The sequence below is a fragment of the Haliaeetus leucocephalus genome, unplaced genomic scaffold (assembly GCF_000737465.1).
Source record: "Haliaeetus leucocephalus isolate CR32 unplaced genomic scaffold, Haliaeetus_leucocephalus-4.0 Scaffold217, whole genome shotgun sequence".
NCBI lineage: Eukaryota > Metazoa > Chordata > Aves > Accipitriformes > Accipitridae > Haliaeetus > Haliaeetus leucocephalus.
This window is the reverse complement of record NW_010972653.1, coordinates 6,131,589-6,149,999: the sequence shown is the minus strand read 5'-3', so window position 1 is coordinate 6,149,999 and position 18,411 is coordinate 6,131,589. Positions and strand designations below refer to the sequence as shown.

Genomic DNA, 18,411 nt, shown 5'->3' with positions numbered 1-18,411 from the left:
TATTGTAATTAAGCTATCATTAAAACAGCCTAAGGGGGGGGGGGGTATTTACCTTACGCATCTAAATACAGTCAGTACCAGCATTATTATTGTTTCTCTTCTTGACTGTGTAGGCCCTGATGCCTCAAGCTCTTCTGCATGAACAGAGTTGTGGGCCAATTAATGTAAATAATGGGGCCATGCAATAAGAAACAGAATCACAGAATGGTTGATGTTGAGAGGGACCTCTGGAAGTTATCTGGCCCAACCCCTCTGCTCAAGCCGGGCCACCAAAAGCCAGGTGCCCAAGACCATGTTCAGATGGCTTTTGAGTATCTTGAAAGATGGAGACTCCACAGCCTCCCTGGGCAACCTGTGCCAGTGCTGGATCACCCTCACAGTAACAACGTGTTTCCTGATGTTCAGGCAGCACCTCCTGTTTTTTGGTTTGTGCCCATTGCCTCTGGTCCTGCTTTCCAGCTGGGTGGCCACTAGCATATATTGGTGCATGGGCTTGTTTGTCCCCAGGTGCAGGATTTTGCACTTCCTTGCTCCAAATTTTCCCCAGGTCTCTGGCACCCAGGATTCCTGAAGACCTGTCTTGCTAGTAAAGGCTGAGGAGAAGGCGGCATTCAGTACCTCAGCCTGTTCCATGTCCTGTGTAACCAGATCCCCATCCACTCAGCAACGAGCCCATGTTTTCCCTAATTTTCCTTTTGATATCTGCGTATTTATAGAAGCCCTTCGTGTTGTCTTTGGCATCCCTTGCAAGATTTAATTCCAGTTGGGCTTTAGCTTTCCTAACCTCAACTAAACCCCACTCAAACAAAGGATGCATTATGAAAACTTTAGTTAGTTTACTCTCTTGTTTGCATGTGTCATAAACAAGGTAATAGACACACATTTTAGAATAGAAAAATGTGTTTCTAGTTTGAAAATCTAAAGCTCATATAGTGTCACATTTAATTAAATTGCAAATTGATATTGCTTTTTTCATTATAATGAACAGACTTCATTATTCAGAGTTCATTATTCATTCTGCACTTTTCATTGTTCAAAGTAACTACTACTTTGCGATATTACAATAATGTCATCTCAATAAAATGTCCAAAGTAAAGTTTGTGTGGATTCTGTGGTGGTTGTAGTGGAATTTCTCCTGCCCAGTTTCCCCTTCCATTGTATATATTATGTTCATAGGTTCTTACTGTGATTCTTTTTTATTTCCCCTTGATATACCCAAGGGGAATTTACTAATGACTATTTGCCATCTGTGTCAGGAGTCTCCTGTGAAGTATACAGCATCTTGATAACGATGGTCTTTACTAGGAAAGCAGGGTTCTAAAAGCACAGAGTCTGTAGTGAGTGAATGGGGAAATGGGATATTTGGTTCTGCTCTCATCTGTTTTATAGGCTTTTTTCTCTTTTAGCATATCCACAGTATTGAAGGTCTTAGGTAGTTGTCTTTGGAGAAGAAACCTTTTTTGATAAGGAAAAGGATAGAAAAATTCTGTTTAGTTATTTAGAAAGAACCATTAAAAAATGAAATACTCATGGGATATAAAATAATTTGTATCCTTTAAAGAAAAATTAATTTGGTTTCAATTTGTATCATCACTGTTACTTTTTTTTAAAGCATGCCTAAAATTTACTTGTTTTACTTACCTTAGCAGCAGGAGAGTCATCTTCTGTGTGCGAAATTCCAGTAACACAGACTGGTTCTACAACAAATATTTTGGCACATATCCAGCCACCAGCACCAATGCCAAGGAAATCACAAATCGTAAGTAGACAGTCTGGGGTTTGATTTTATTAAATCTTCCATATTCTATCAAACACACTGTTGACATAGTAGTATATCCTGTTATGGAGAAAGTGTGAGAATCATGAAAAATACAAAGCCTGTATCCTGTGTTAAACATGTGCATGACATGTCCTAAGTATTTATGAAAACTTTGCTTTTCTTGCATTTCCTATATGATAGTATGTGATTTTAAAATTTAAAAAAAAAAAAAAAAGCTAAAAAAAAAACAAAGAGAAACCAAAGAAAAAGAAGTATGGATTCTTTGCTTGTGTCCAAATGTGACCAACACAATCCACAGAATGTATGGCGTGACTTACTGAAGGTAGGTAAGTTTCATAAGTTAGTCGAGCTTGGTGAGCGAGTCACTTGTAGATCATATGTAACTTCATTCTTAAACTTGAGCGAAGTAAGTAATAAGGGAGCTTTTGTGCTTACTTTATAATGGGAGTAGATAGAGTTGTTTACATTGGTAGATCAAATGGCTTCAGACAAGACTAGTAGGAGTCAAGCTCAAAACGAAAGAAATTGGTTCTTTATGCAGTTCGTTCTCTTTGCATCTCTTCATCATGCATTCACTGGGTGGCAGGAGGGAAATCTCTTGGTAAGTACACAGAAACCACATCTGACTTGAGACATCCCTGACCAGAAGGTGATTGAAGGGTGAAGGGGAAGGCTGGAAGTATTGTGTATTCTTCTTCTCCTCCCTTCCCCAGCCTTACAGTGGCTGTTAGAAAAGAGATACTGGATTTAAATGGACTCTTGATCCAATTGTGTGGCCTTTTTATACTCTTATTTATTATTTATAATCTAGGACTGTGAATGGTAACACATATTAGTGTCAATACCTCTATTCTTACACTGGTGTAGTTAAAGGGATGTATTTCCAGATGTCAGCTGAGCTGTACATTGTGTAGTTCAGCTAGGTCTTTCGTCCTTGCTCCAATTTTATGTTGCTCTCTTGTGTGATAGACATAAAACATCCATATGCTTGATCATGACAGTATTTCTCTGCAGTAAGAAAATCATGATATAGAGAGTCCATACTTTCTGAGATGCTGTATGTGACTAGGTCTGGGCTGCTTCATGCTTTACATTCTGTGTAGGAGTGTGGTTCAGTAGGTAAATAATAAACTGAGAGGTAGGAGACATGCTGTTCCTGGCTCTGCGATTGTCTTATTAAAGGGCTGTAACAAAAAGACCTGCCTTTTTCAGTCCTCTGTCTCTCTCCCTTCATCCCTTTTTCCTTAACCATGTCTACTGAAATAGTAACTCTCCAGGACAGACCTCAGTGTGTTTGTGTGCGTAGCCTTGCACATTTGTCTTGAGCCCTTAGAACTCCTATTAGCTGTTTCTCATCTGATAATGCTGAAAAGCCACAGAGATATCTGGAGTTCATCTTGCATTAGTTGGGAGTATGAAATCTTCTGGTTTTTTGCCTCCCCTACTCTTGTTCAACCAAGTTACTGTCTGTCTTGCATCAAAATAACTTTCATGGTTTAGGCCACAATAAAATTAAATGGTCTAAGTAGCGTAAAATGGAATCTATCCCTTTTGCTTACATGATCCGAGGGAACTGCCGTATTTACTTTGTCAAGCTGTTGGACCCTGATCACAATTTCTGTTGTGTGTTCTGGGATTCAGGTGTGAGCACTGGCTACATCCTTTCAACACATCCCTTGGTTCTGAAACAGCTCCTTACCTGGCTTTCTGTATAAATTAAAGTTGTAGTAGTTTCTCTATCTCTCCTTTTTTTGTTTTATAGGACAAATTGCTTTAGTTATGAGTGAATGGGCTATCCTGGGTAGTTTCTAGGAACAGTCAGTCTCTCCACTGTTTAATATTAATTGCACATAATAGGAAGAACAAATCTGACTCTCGAGAAGTCTCGAGGGCTTCAGTAGGGTGAATTTTGTGAGACTGAGAAAATTAGCTGGATGATTTTCTTCTGTCATAGGACAGAGAAGTAAGGGAAACCTGGCTCAGGGAGTGTGTGCTATTTAAGGTGCTTTAGCTAAATCAGTCTAGCTAAAGCATCTTAGCTGAGGTTTAGTCAGGGGCCCCTCAGCTAAAGAGGTCTAGCTAGATCAGTCTAGCTAAAGTACTTTGGCTAAATTGCTCCATTTAGCCTTATACTCCAGCCTTTTTTGCTAAATCTTTACCCTGCCAGAGAATCCAGAGGCCAGCCCAGATTTAGGAAATGATTGCAGAAGTGCTCCTTGAGTAAAGAAAAAAGAGGTCTGGTTGTACATGCCCATGTAGCCAGTGGCTTGTCTCCTATATAGTGCATTTGCCCAATAGCCTGTTTTTCAGATGGAAATTCCTGATGCTTTTTTTTTTCCTTAATGTATATGTTAGATTTTTTAAACCATATTGTAGATATGTGGGAAACTTTCCTGGAAGATTTTAGTCTTCTGGGAATGGTATCTATTTTAATTTCCTTGCCTTCTAAAGAACAAGAAATACCTGTAATTACTGCACTTTGAAGTTAGTGATTATATCACTGTTGTACTGACATGAAGCTTTTCCCTCTTGACCTAAAAGGTGTTTGTGGTTCAAACTGTAACTTGACTGAGATGGAGCATCTGGCAAAATTGCTATGATGCAGTGCAAGGCTGCCAGCTCACAGGGGTGTGCCCCACGGATAGAGCCTAAGGATATGCCTGGTCTGGGCAGGTCAGGTTTTCTATACTAAAATGCAAATGGATGCTTACAGAGGAGCATAGTGATCATGCTACCTCCTTCCTTCCCCATCCACATCCCCCTTTTTCTGCATGGCGCTCAGCTCTAACAAAATGGCACATTAAGAGGCTGTTGGGCAGTACTGTCCACAGCAGAGCATTTTGCTGGTGGAGAGAAGTAGACTTGTGAATGGAGTCTCTTCTCCTCTTACAAGCTTCCTGCTCCATGGCTGACCTAACTAGAGACTGGGACCAGTCCCTGGGGGACTCTAGGATGGTGATTCTTTTCCTTATACCATCTGGAGCCTCTGTCCCAAACACCCACTGCATTAACAGACATCTCTTGACCTAAATGGCATTTACAGCTCTGCTCTGGCATCTTAGGGTAGAAAGGAGAGATTTTTGCTGGCTATGGCTGGGCAAACCGGCGAGAAGGGTGGACTCCTGGTAGAAAGCTTATGCTCTGCCTCCAGGTCCTGTGCCTCTCCACTCCTTGCATGGAAACGCTATGTAGGTAGCATTATTGTTGGTCTGCAACAGAGAACAAGGAGCAGTAGGCCAGGTTGCACCAGGAGAGGTGTGAGATTAGGATGGTGGATACTGTGATACCAGAGCAAAACAATTTTGGCATCACTTCAAATAGAACACAACTAGGATTAGAGTCCCACTGCAATATTGGAATATTGCAACTCCTTACTAAACTTTCTTACTGGAAGAATTGCCAAACCGCTCTGTCACTTGCAGTCCTCAAAACACTACAGAGAGGCAGAGGATGTTTTGGAGGGTCTGTACACTCCTGAAATGATTTTAGCAAATTAAGAAGGGGTGTATTGGCAGGTGGCTCAAGCCTCTTTTTGGTAATGCTGCTGCTGTTACACTTGCTCCATACCACTTGATCTTGATCACCCTGTCTTCTGAATAAAATCGTACTCACTACGATATATGATGATGATATAGAGCTCTGAAGACGGGTTTGGATAAGCCAAAGTGGAAGCTTGCTAAGGGAAACCTGGCCCATGTTGATGGTGCAGTGGTTCCAAAAGGCTTTGGATGCTGCCAAATTCAACCTGAAGCATGAGCACCCAGCATAAAATATGCAGCTGAACTCTAACCTATGGAAAATAACAGTTGGAAGCAGTTCTGAAGCTTTCTTTAGATCAGCTCCAAGTCTGTTTTGTCTCTTCCGCGCTGTATTATTTACATTTACTTGTTTTTATATTTCAGTCAAAAACTAAACCGAAGAGAGTAAAAGCAATTTACAATTGTGTAGCAGATAACCCAGATGAGTTAACTTTTTCAGAGGGAGATATTATTGTAGTCGATGGTGAAGAAGATCAGGAGTGGTGGGTGAGTATTCTGCATTTTCTATCAATATGCTTTGAAAGAAATAAATGAGATCTAGAGGTTGACACTGACTTCAGAAGATCCCCAGCTGGGTTTCTAGATAACAAGAAAAGTTTCATCTCATGTAAACCTGATTCCAGAAATTTATTTTGTTCAAAAAAATCAAACCTCAAACTTTTTTTTTTTTCTAAATGAGAAAAGCTAAATCTGATTAGTAGGGTTCACAATATACAGGGAACATGGTCTGTGTGATTCAATAAATTCTTGAGGGGTGTCAACAATTTAAGAATCTGCTGCTATTTCAGATGCTGTGTGGTGTGCCTCAGAGGACAGCTTTGTATTGTCCTAATTCTTCAGCTGACTGAGATTGAGAAATGGTCTATTTGAGCTGGGAAACCATCTCAACTGTTTACATTCCAGAGTCTTATCAGCTAAAGCAAAGTCTTGGGAAATTGTTGTGCATGAAAACAGTTGCCTTTGTTAGCTAGCAAAGAATAGAACTTCCAATTGCATCTAAATTGACAATAATGCTGTATAAACACAAATAGATTTATGTAAAAGCCAAAACTGTTGAAGCTTGATCCATCCTTTTGCCTTTCAGTGATTGTTAAGAGGGGGAAGCAGAAGCAACTTAACAGAGGCAGAATATGGGCTGCCAGGCATTACAGAATGCACTGAAATGGTGCAGCAGTGATACTGCATTAAGAGGTGTTACTTTCAAAGAACTGGATAAAACATTGGAATTTGAAGGAAAAAAAAAAGTCTATAGCTGAAAAACAAATGCACCCTGTAGGACTGAATTCCTGTTCACAAAATTAAAACACCACTACCGTAGAAAAGATGTAAGGAGAGGCTTGTACTACAGGCAGGAAGGTCGCTGGTATTCATTTTGGTGATACTGAAATGCCATTTTGAGATTAATTTGAAAAATATCTGGACTCTTTCAGATTGGTCATATTGATGGAGATCCCAGTCGGAAAGGAGCTTTCCCTGTATCATTTGTGCACTTTATTGTTGACTAAATTGCTACTGATAAGTGAAGACATTGCTCGTTTCCAGCGGTCACAGAAATAAGTTTTACTCTATTGCATTTCATCTACCTATCTGCAGACACCTTGCTAGAGCACTGCTCAAGTCCTAGGTACTGTAGCTTACTTTTTTATTGCCATCATTCTGATTTTGGGACTTCTAAAACTTTTTTTCTATGTGAAAACTTCTCATGAGCAGTTCACACTTTAAAAAAACAGCTCTTCCTGTATTTTTCAAGGTGAACTTAAAAGCTTTAACAATCAAAATCATATGTGTATGAACATCACAACATTATGAATGTTCTTTTCCATCAATTCACTGTAATTTTATTCTCCCTTTTGTAACATGACAATACCACAGTTCAGTGTTGCTTCCCCAGTCAAAGAAATTGTGTGCGTCTAACAGGGCAGTGAATTTATCCAATTCTCGATACCATTTGAAGTGTTGGAACCAAAACATGCAAGCTGCTGCGTAGTTCTAAATTGGACTGTTTAGCATCTTGCCATACTGGTTGTCATCCAGAATGTCAACAATTACAGAAGAAACAATTTTAATCGGGTGTCTTTGGCCAGGTAAAAGTAAAAAAGTATTTCAGTTTACCACAGGAGAAACTTCTTTCTTTCAGAATGGATGTAGATATTTGCTTAAAGTTATCTGAAATCTGTGTTAGTCGTTGAACGTTCTAGTTCTAATTTTGTGAGCTTGAGACTGTTTCATTTTTCTATGCTGCATGTGTGTAGAACCTGTTTTTTCAATGTTCTTTATGTATGTTACATCCATTTTGGTCATTTAATGTGACTACTGCTGGTTAACTAAACTATGGCAATATTAATGAGTTACTACATTAACTCAAGGATATGAAAACTGCACTTCCTGAAATGTACTTAACTATAATGATGGATTGCAGAGCATTTCTTACTCGTCTCATTATATAGCATTTAGACTTTGTTTTTAAATTCTTGAATTTTCTTAAATCATACAGCAATGTGTTCACAGAGAGAACATATTGGTGGAACATTTAGATAATTATCCTTGGTCAATAAGGTATCTGACACCTCACAAGTACACCATGTTATGTTCTGTTCTATAAAATTTGTGTGCCACTACATTGCAAACAATGATAGTTTGCTCACTCACTCTGTATTTATATAATATACCCACATATATGGTAGCTACACTGTTGTTAAATTTGTTTTACTAATTTGTGAACAAAGGCTAGGCCATGGGTAGTTCCCAGTTGGTTGATGGAATACAAAACACCAACACAAATCTGACGTCGTTTTGATGTTTGTATATTGTGAAATTGTACCAGGTTTTGCTTATGCTACAGGAAACAACTGATGGCATAGGATAAGAAAAATCAATGACTAGGTCACATTGGCTTTGATCACGTTTCGTGAATATTTTATCTCTAGATTTATCAAGAGAACTTTGAATTTCTGACAAATGGTGTTTAAATTCGCCATTTCATATTGAACGGAATGGAAAATAGGCCACCACCATATATATGCTTATTTGGAGAAATATCACATTGTGTTAGTGCTGGAAGAGCAAAACTGATCTTACCTTGTATCGCCTTTCCTAAATGGTACAGTTGGCTGATAGCCTCTCAAATGTGTGGGTACAGCCAAGTATATGCATAACTTTCATTTCCTAGATGCTGTTGCTGCAGTAATAAATGGGGAACAAACTGGAATGTTTCAAGATATTTTTGTTGCAAGTTGAAGCAAATTAGTCTGTATTTTCAAAGTTCCCAGTAAAATGATAGATTAATAGTTTAGCACTACAGTTTATTCACTTACTGATATGTTCAGTTTGCAACACTATTTTGTATGTTTCTATCCCTGATAGAGAGTAAATGGGCATATTATTTTGCACAGATCTCCTAATGTACAGTATTTTTAACACAGAATCTTATAGTGTATGTAACAACTCATAAAGTTAAACAATGATGCAAATTTTCCTTGAGTTCTGCTAGAAGAGGAATACACTTTAAAATGTCACAGCCTTGTTCACTGGTCACTTAGAAACTAGGAAACTTGTAGAATACAACTTAACAGCACTAGCAGTGCAGACAGACAAATTCTTGAGGACCAATAAAGAGTGGCTAAGCAAAATTTATCCCTAGATTTTCCATGTTTCTCAAAGTCTGCTCCTCTGGCAGAGGAAAAAGAAATTCTAGAGCCTGTAGATATCTATTTATAATATAAAATTAAGAATTTTAAGTCCAAAATTTTGGCATATTTCATACAACTTTTCAAATCTGATTAAATAGTGATTCAGAAAACCTGTTAATAGACAGACTATTAGGTTGCTGTGTTAACTGTTTAAAAAGGAGCAAGTGACACTTAAAATGCAGCTTAGAATGCTATGAGATGTATAATATTCAATTCAGTTGTTTTTATTTTGTTTAGTTGCAGAGCAACTGTATATATTGTATAACCTAAAATCAACTCTTATTTTCAATGTCCTGGATGCAGTGATTTATAATTAGAGCATGATTAATAAATTTTACTCTTGTTAACCAGTCAAATGTCTGGAAAAATAAAACTACTTTTAAAATCCCTTTGGCTACTTCTCTTCTGTTACTTGGCATTGCTTAGGCAATATTCTTTTTTTCAAGGTGTAAAATGAGAAATACCAACAAGTAGCACTTGAGCAAAAAGAAGGTGCATCTTATGGATTTTTAGTTGAACACAAACTCTGTAGATGTCAGCTAAGATTAAATTAGAGGTGTAAAGCACCAAATGACTACCTGTTATCACTTTGCTCTTGTTTTGTTCTAATACCTAGGCTAAGCAATACTGAAGTCTATATTAACAAATTGTTTTTCAGACAAAGAGATAGAAGTGTCAGTTTTATTTTACATTTCTACAATATTGACATTAATATACAAAACATGATTTAGGAAAAAAATTCATGTTAAATATAAAATTCTGTGTTGTCTTGGAAACTGAAGATGGAATAATTTCTTCAAGTCATGATGGGTGGGGAATGACAAAGTACCATGTGCAAGGTTGTATGTAGCTACTGCTAGTCTGTGGTATCACAAAGGAGCCCCATTCCCTCCTCACACAAAGGCCTCTTGTACTACACAGTCACGTGCTGCTGAAGAAAATCAGGACTTCTCCGACATTAGAACTGAATCAAAGGCTGTAGATAACACTTTGCAAATAGCTTGTGCTTGTTCCTAAAAAAATCCAAACATTCACATTAACACTTTCTGAAGAACTTCTGAGCGTCTCAAAACTCATTTAAAGGAGAATGTGACCTTTATCATTCTTTTGGCAGAGACATGCAAAATGGAGTAGCACAAGTGAGATTTAATTTGATTTCTGTGGTCTGCAGTGACATGTGGGAAGCTGTTTTAAATGAGCTCTTTTGAAACAAGTCAGAGTTGTTAGCTTTCAACACAGCATGACACTAGCATTCAGAAAGTCAGTTTGTGTGTTCCCCCAGTGCTGCTAAGGGTGTGTGTCACATCATAGCACCTTGACAATGAATTCTCCTACTCATAAGAAGGGATCACTTCCCTTGCTTATGAATATGCATGCATGCTCTACTACCAGAATTGTTACTCAATCCCTCCCTGCTCTGTCCGATCTTAAGAGATTTTTGTCTTTGAAAATACAAACGGAGGATTGTACTTGGCAGCTACAATACTAGTCTTTAGATTGCAAAGAGCTTTCTCAGGCATGTACTTTCACTGGCAATTTTAGGGAATGTAGGTATTTTTCCTCAAAGCTGATCAAATGCAGTCAGCAGGGCTTTTCTCCCCTCCTCAGCCAGGGCACATTTATACTCTTTCGTTTTAATTGAGCAATCCCCCTTCTGCCAAAAAGCCTTCACAAGGGCCTAGAATCTCCCTTTACAATCAAAATACTGATACCTAAATTAAATACTATAAACATAAACTCTTACCAAACTATTGCACTGATATACCCAGAGGCTGCATTCTTCAGAGGCTGCATCTGTTGTCTTCAAAGCCAGTAAACTTTTTCCTGCTCCCAGACCATCATCATAGCAGACCATCCGTACAATTAAATAGAGAGCATGCCTATGTAACACATCCTGAAACCATGTGGCAAATAAAAGTTACTCTGGAACAGTGCAACAGCTATTTCAGTTTTCCACCTGTTTTGATTCTCTCACAAAAGAATACTTCAGATTTATTTACAAAAGAAAAGTATTCCTTGGTAAACTTATAATTTTTTAATTGAGAGTTTAGTCAAGATTTAAAAAAATAAGTGGTAGTTTAACACAATTTTAGCTTTAATTTTTGCTTCTATATTAGAATTGCATTCATATGTGGACTATATTACTGCCCATACTAAAAAAACACACATTCGTTTCCCACCTATCCTCACTTGCCCTCTGTGAGTAGGACAGGCAGTACACTCTACCTCTGGCACAGAGGTAACTTAAAACAACTATTACTTTTCCAGTATTTTTCCAGACAGTCCCATCTCAGTTCCGGGAAGGGTACAGGCAAGAAACTGTTCCCAGAAGAGGGTATGGACAAGGTTAGTTGCTTTGGGGCAGGAGGGGTGTGGGGGTGTGGGGGTGTGGTAGCCATGTGGCCTGAGCCACAGCATGGGTCCTGACTCTTGCAGAGATCTAGCCTGGGAAACTTGCTGCTCTGCACCGCAGTTGCAGGGTTTCACCATAGTCCCAACAGTTCTGATCTTGGCCATTCCACAAAAGGAGTGGCTGATGCCCCATACAAGGTCTCTGCAGACCTATGCTACACAAAGCCTTTCTTCTCAAGCCATCCCACCTAACCATTAATATTCATCTGGTTTATTCCAGTCATACCACTTCTTGGGTCTTATGACTTCAAGACAGCTCTTTTTCTATGTTCATAGCATTGAACACCTTGTCCCTATCAAGAGCTGAAGGGTCTGAAGAAATGTCCACTTTGATAGAGAAGCTGTAAAAATGGACAGCGAGCTTGATGCCTGCTATGAAACCCTCAAGGGAGAGCCCTCTACCAGAGCTCCTGAGATCACCTTGCTGATCTCCATCCCTGACATTCACTCAGCAATTGCTCACAATTATTCATACCATCACTAACTACCATACCACACAGAAGGCAGTTGGAGCTGATGTGGGACTTACTGGATCAAGGAAAGATGCCAAGATTTCCGTCCAAATTACTTGTAACTTCTTAAAGTTACTTGCTTGGAACTTGCTACAGTGCTAATGTGCATGTAGATTGTCACTAAAAGAAGGAAGGATAGCATTCTTTAAAGTACACAGTCCCCCTTAAATTAATTTCCTGCCCTTGTTACAGTATGTGGCTATGAGGGGATTCTGCAGCTGAGAGAAAAATGAGATGGCAGATGGACACACTGTGCCATAGGTGTATGTACATATATATAACGTACAAATACACACAATCGGAATGTGAAGAAGGCCAAAGCCTCAGTGTGACTTCTATAAATGCTTCGCCTTTGGTTTCTAGTGGTTGCATCCACAAACACCAGAAGTGTATGAGTGAATTACATATCTGTACATATTTCAGTCACTAATGAAATAAATAATTTCTCAAATGTTGGCTGAAATCCATGAGGAAAAATTTTGTATCCTGCAATCATTCTCTTTTTTGGCATCTGAAATAAATAGCTGCCTATTCACCTGCAAAGGTATCTACAAATCACAGAACTCTCACCTTTCCCCCAAAGTCATAAAAGACTGAATTCTTTGTACAAATGCAGAGAAAACCTTTTCATCTTGGAACTCTATGAAAAGAGTTAGGTGGACTAACACAAGGACAAATTAAATGTCAACAGTGACACAGATGCAAAAAGCCAGAATTTGGGAAACAGAATGCAATGCAATAAAATGCCAGTGCAAGCTAGCTTAATCACAGGCAGCTTTATCAGCTTGTGCATGCTTTCAGCTTGAAGACAGAAGAATGATGGATAAAAGTCTTAAAATTACCTATTTGATCTTTATCAAAGTACAAAAGAATTTAAATAATAGTGTAACCTATATTCTTAATGAGAATTAAGAATTTAGGAGCACAGTAAGAACAGAACCCAAAAGAATTCAAAGTTTGAGTAACAACTACGACACTTCCTCCCAGGCATTAGAAACAAGTGTTTTATTTTCTGAAGGGACCAAATGAAACTTTTTGGCTCCCTTCAGAGTATTCAGCTATTGAGCAATGCTATTCACTTTCCTCATTCTCAAAGCTTTTATGAAGAGGCATTGCTGGGTTGTTGATGGGTCATGACTTCACAAGGCCAAGTATTTATGGTATCTGGGGCTCTGAGGGCAACCAGAAGGAAACCACATGGCTGCAATACAAAGCTACACAAAGGCAACTGGAGGGCCCTGGGGAAGAGACTGGATTTTTATTTTTAGCAAAAGAGCTACTTGAAGTGTGCTAAAGGAAAATAAACTACACGTAGGAAATGATGCAAACAAAAAATATGCTTGATCAATAAAGTGGAATCATGAACTCCCACTCTTGAATTAGGAGTGCAAGGCTGGAACTTTAAAGAGGAAGACAACTCAGGTATTCTTGAAAAAAACATCCTTTGTTTTTTCCTCTTGACAATAACATCAGCAGGAATTGCATTACTAACTCAGGCTGAGGAACCTGTGGTCTTGGCCACCACAGTCATGCTACTTCTCCATGTGAGAGAATGGCAGAACAGCCACAGAGGAAGGAAGATGTGCCCAAAGAGCATAAAGGCTTGCTTGCCTTTTGTCTGGTGCTCTATCTCAAAAGGAATAGACTTTTGTCATAAATCCAACCAATCCAACCAGGAAAATACAGACAGCCCTGAGGAGATCCGACACGAAGCTGTCAGAGCTTTTTTGTTCGTTTGTTTAACTTTTGCTTAAAGCCAGAAGTGACATTTTGGTCACACAGATCATCTATCAGAGAAATAAGTAAAAGCACTTTTCAACTCTCACCAAAAAGACAGTTTGCTGCAAATCACTTACATACTGATCAGATGTTGAAACTTTAATGCCATATTTGGAAACTCCCATAATAAACTCCTCTTCACCTGGAACAAAAGGTAACTTTCCGTCTTGCTTTGGAGGGAAACAAACAAAAGCCTTTAGTGCAGACAGAAGAACATGAACAACAGATACATAATAGAAAATGGGTTTATGTGTACTTTAGTCCACTGGATCAGAAACATCACTAACCCTGCTTGTATCTTGCTGTGTGAAGTCTGCCTGCGACTCTTGCACTCATCCAATCTCTTAACATTATGTGAGATACATTCAGGGGAGGCTCAGAGGCTTAGACTGGACATCAGGAAGCATTTCTTTACCAAGAGGGTGGTCAAACACTGGAACAGGCTTCCTAGAGAGGTGATTGATGCCTCAAGCCTGTCAGTGTTTGTGAGGCATTTGGACAATGCCCTTAACAACACGCTTTAACTTTTGGTCAGCCCTGAAGTGGTCAGGCAGTTGGACTAGATGACCGTTGTAGGTGCCCTCCAACTGGAATAGTCTAGTCTATTCTAATTCTAAATATTACATGATTCCAGAAATAAATTTATCATCTCAGGGGAGAGTTTGGTACTCTGGTCAAATCAGATGGGCTGAAAAATAATGCATGCCCTGTCATGATGCGCTGACCCTGGGTGATCTATGTTCCACACTGGCAGCAATTTTGTAATTGTGCTGTAAAAATAGTTTTAGCATATATTCAGATACTTGAAATGTCAAGTTGCTGTAAGATAAACAGACATTCTGTGCTTTTAAAGCTACAAATGATCAGCTACCTAATGGCAACGACCAGTTACGGCTTTTAGCACAAAAATAAGCATAAGCAACCACAGTTTGGCAAGGGTGACCCAAATATTATTCAGGTTCTTTGGTCAGAGGTTCATAAGTGATTGTAAGCAGAAACTTGACATTTTCCTCTATGGGAAAACCTCTACAGTACTGAGGAAATCTGGAGGAGATATTCTTTCCTGGTTACTAATCCTAGCAGTGCTGAAGACAATATTAACAACTTTCAGTTGGGATACTTGTTCAGTAGTGACTCATCAAAAGGGCCTTTGCTCTGAGCCTGCTTCTTCAGAACAGCTTTTTGGATGCATCTTCTCCAGTTGCTCAATAGGATGGAATTGAGCGTGACAGGTTTTGAGATTCATAGCTTAATGTTTTTTAAAGTAAGCTATTTTATTCTACTAAGTCTAAAATTTACAAAGAAATATGTTAGATCTCATGATAATATGAAAGAAATATACCTAAGCTTAAGATGTTCTGACGTTGCTGGTATTGTCTTTTGTAACCCACTTACCTGTGCAACATCTATGTAATTTATCAAGTCCAATGGCCCTTCCAGACTTTTGCTCTCATTATAGTTCAATTTTTCAATGGCACCAACATATTTAACTCTGAATTCTGCACAAGTATCAGAATTACTATTGCTTTGTCCTGCAACAAAATAAACCAAAGCAATTCTGAAGAATTCCAGAACAGTAATGCTATTCTAATTGGTGTTAATGAGGCTAACTTACTAAATTCCATAATTTTTGCAGACTTTCATCAAACACTTAACCTTACCACAGTATATTAATTCCTCTCTTTAATGAACTGTCCTGGGTTGATTCAGAACAGCCCTTGGTAAAGGCAACAGTTTCGTATGAATCCATAATACAACACTGTTTATACTAATTAAAATTTGGAGTTAACAACCTTGAATCAGAAAAGATAGAAAAGCTGGTTCTACTTTTATATATATATTTGTTTTAAATGAACTGTTTGGTCCAACAGTGATGCGCTGTCATCTGTTGAGCAAGAAGAAGTAAAATTAAATCTTACTTCCATTATTTCAGTGCAAACGTAAACTCACAAAAGCAGGAAACATAGCTTCCAGAAGATTATACCAGATTTAGGCTGTGTAACAGACTGGTAATGCAACTAAGTTTTTCTTACTCAGACACTTCACTTCGAAAACAGTGACTTAATCCTAAATGAACCATTAATAATACTTTAAAAACCTAGAGCTATGCATGAATTAGTCAACAGGCTAACAGATTCACTCACAATTATTGAAAATACATACTTTAACCTTTTCCATTTTCTGCTCTTTTATACAAACACACATAAAGTTAATACTGTTCCTTATCTGCTCAAACTCTGATTACATACCTGAACTTTTTGTGGAGTCGGTATCTAGACTAGCCACAGTACTAGACCTGGAAAGTCCCCCAAGACTGGAATCTACAGACTAAGAAAAAAATTCATATCATCAGAAAGTTACTGAGAACATAGTAACAATTCACTTTTATATGCCCTGCCTAAACTCTTTTTTTTTTTACACAAACTAGTGTTTATGTTCTAATTACTTAAGCAGCACTGCAAAATGGGGAGAAAAAAACACCACCACCTATTTCTTTCCTGAAGTTATCTTTCTGCCTCATTGTAGATTAGACTGATACAAATTCAGCAGGAACCCCTGAGAAGTCCACAAATATTTTGAAAGGAGGAGGAAATAAAAGAAAAAGAGAAAATGAACCTTAAGGTTATGTCCAGACTTTTCTGGTACTGCATCTTAACTTGAAGAAATTGACAACTATATGCTTGTCACCAATGCTTGAAATAACATAGCAGTGCAAGGGAAGTGAAACGGCACCTTGGAAAATCCAGAATATTCAACTGATCATTCCAAAACCTATCAGACAAAATGGACACATTATTCAAAATGAAGAATACTTTTTAGAGATACTGAGTAACCAACTAGTACTGAAGAATAAACTCATTCCTGGTACCTAGCACCAGGCACCTTCTTAAAGACAATATTAGCACAGAACAAACATACTACATTTTCCTCCAAACCTTACTATGTGCTGCCAGAAACTCTTGTGTTTGTGGGCTTCACTATGGAAGCAATCAAGCATTCATCTCAGAATACAAGGGCTTTATAACGAATAGGGTTTTTTAACTCTCATAAAACAACCTGAGGAATAGTAGAAGTAGGAAGTTCTCCTAGTGCAACATGGCATTTTATGGAAATCACATCCTACCATCAGTGCAAGCAAACCACTGAACTGTCAACTTGTGCTTCCATAAACAGAGTATATACCAAATTCAACTTACCTTGCTTTTAGTACTGATTTCACTGCTTTGTGAGCTGCTGCTGCTGTGTCGTTTTTTTCCTTTTCTAAACATTTTTTCATAATTGGATCAAGGAAGATATTCTAGGTAGGAAAAATAAAAATTAAAGCTGTCATATCATCAAGAGAAGGAGTTCCTGGCAAACAGCAGAGGGACTGTATCCAAAGTGGACAAAAACTGGAAACTTGTGAAGGACTCTGAGAATGGAAGTAGGAATGTTCCTCTGGTGCTCTTCATGTGTGACTGGGAAAGGTCCCTCAAGCTCTCTGCTAAAACTTCTCCATCCTTTTGATTAATCAAAAAAATCCTGCCACCCAGTTTACAGACTATTGCAAAGGTCAGTTTCTAATGCGTATAAAGATACAGATTTAGAGGCAAGACAAAATTTAAAATGTATATTCCCACTTAAAAGCATTAGATTATTTTTATTTGTAACTACAACCTAAGTGCCCTACAAAGTGCATCCAATGCAATCCCTCCTCCAGAGATTATGCTCCCATTTAAAAAAAGATGAACCCCCAAACCCCTGCTTCTGAAGAACTACTAATTGTAATACTTCTAGGAGAAACCATTACTACTTAACATGTTCCTGAAACTTAAAGCAAAAAGCATGTTACATGTACTGCCTTAGAACTGAGTTACTGGGAGTTCTGAGAGTATTCCAGAAACGTTTTTTCCTCTATCCACCCTACTACTTCACTTGCTGCACTTAACATTTGGCCAGCCAGTGTCAAGAAGCAGGATGCTGGCTCCCAGTCAGGAAGTGCTGAAACCCTATTTCCCAGCTTCAGAGAATATTTTAATTACAAAGCTTCAGAAATTTTGAGCAGATGAAAGAAAGAGCACAAAGGAGGAAGACAGCTCACACTGCAGAAAATAATGGAAGACGCATAAGGGGAAGCTTGGACCTGCGATGCAGTGCTGGACTACAAGTCCCCAGACCGCTGCTGTGTTGGCCATGAAGCAAACACCTGGTCCCTGGCAGACCAAAAGCCACCCTCAGCCACAAGGGGTGCAGCAAGGCACCGCGGTACCCTGCACACCCACGTCCCTCGGGGCTCCTTCCAGCCACCAGCACGGAGGGGCTGCTGCTAGAACGCAGGCAAATCCGCTGGTTCTGCCGGTCGTCTCTGAGGAAGGCACAGCTCAACACTCGCTACTTCGCAAGCTTTTTTAATACGAGGCGCGGAGAAGCTAGGCCGGGTAGCACCGCATCCCGCGTTTTGTTCTATCTCCTTCCCGTTCGATACCTCTATCCCCAAACGATAACCCGATCAATGATAAACCGGTAAACCCTCTTCCCACAGAAGGGCGAGAGGCCGAACCCCGGGGGGCTGGTGGACGGCAGGAGCGCGGCCCCCGTCGCAGCAGGCGGCAGCAAGCGGCCGTTTGCCCGCTCCCCTCCCCCGCCTCCGGGGGACGCTTGGCGTCAGCCCCTTCCTCCCAGCGCCGCCGCCGGCACCTCAAGGACCGCAACAGCCGGGC

At 39.2% G+C, this 18,411-nt stretch overlaps 3 protein-coding genes across 7 annotated transcripts in view; 2 read left to right on the top strand and 1 right to left on the bottom strand.

Annotated features, from left to right (window-relative positions):
• ASAP2 (ArfGAP with SH3 domain, ankyrin repeat and PH domain 2) overlaps positions 1-7,709 on the top strand; it is a 90,719-nt gene extending 83,010 nt beyond the window's left edge. The window contains exons 26-28 of the mRNA XM_010566693.1: positions 1,650-1,759; positions 5,683-5,805; positions 6,750-7,709. Coding sequence (XP_010564995.1) covers positions 1,650-1,759; positions 5,683-5,805; positions 6,750-6,824 — 308 coding nt within the window. The 3' untranslated portion in view covers positions 6,825-7,709. The remainder of the gene's footprint in view (positions 1-1,649; positions 1,760-5,682; positions 5,806-6,749) is intronic.
• A 2,142-nt stretch (positions 7,710-9,851) lies between these two features.
• ITGB1BP1 (integrin beta 1 binding protein 1) lies at positions 9,852-18,309 on the bottom strand. Of its 5 annotated transcripts, none has more exons than XM_010566688.1 (7): positions 17,835-18,309; positions 16,909-17,009; positions 15,961-16,039; positions 15,107-15,243; positions 13,789-13,905; positions 10,753-10,902; positions 9,852-10,021 (listed from the first exon to the last, which is right to left on the bottom strand). In XM_010566688.1, the coding sequence occupies exons 2-7, from the start codon at positions 16,978-16,980 to the stop codon at positions 9,950-9,952; spliced, it is 627 nt and encodes a 208-aa protein (XP_010564990.1). In that variant the 5' UTR covers positions 16,981-17,009; positions 17,835-18,309; the 3' UTR covers positions 9,852-9,949. The 5 variants fall into 5 exon arrangements, with proteins under 5 accessions (XP_010564990.1, XP_010564991.1, XP_010564993.1 ...); XM_010566689.1 differs by having other exon boundaries at positions 13,789-13,881; XM_010566691.1 differs by lacking the exon at positions 17,835-18,309 and adding an exon at positions 16,328-16,483 and having other exon boundaries at positions 13,789-13,881; positions 16,909-16,987.
• CPSF3 (cleavage and polyadenylation specific factor 3, 73kDa) overlaps positions 17,840-18,411 on the top strand; it is a 22,229-nt gene continuing 21,657 nt past the window's right edge. The window contains exon 1 of the mRNA XM_010566748.1: positions 17,840-17,956. Coding sequence (XP_010565050.1) covers positions 17,840-17,956 — 117 coding nt within the window. The remainder of the gene's footprint in view (positions 17,957-18,411) is intronic.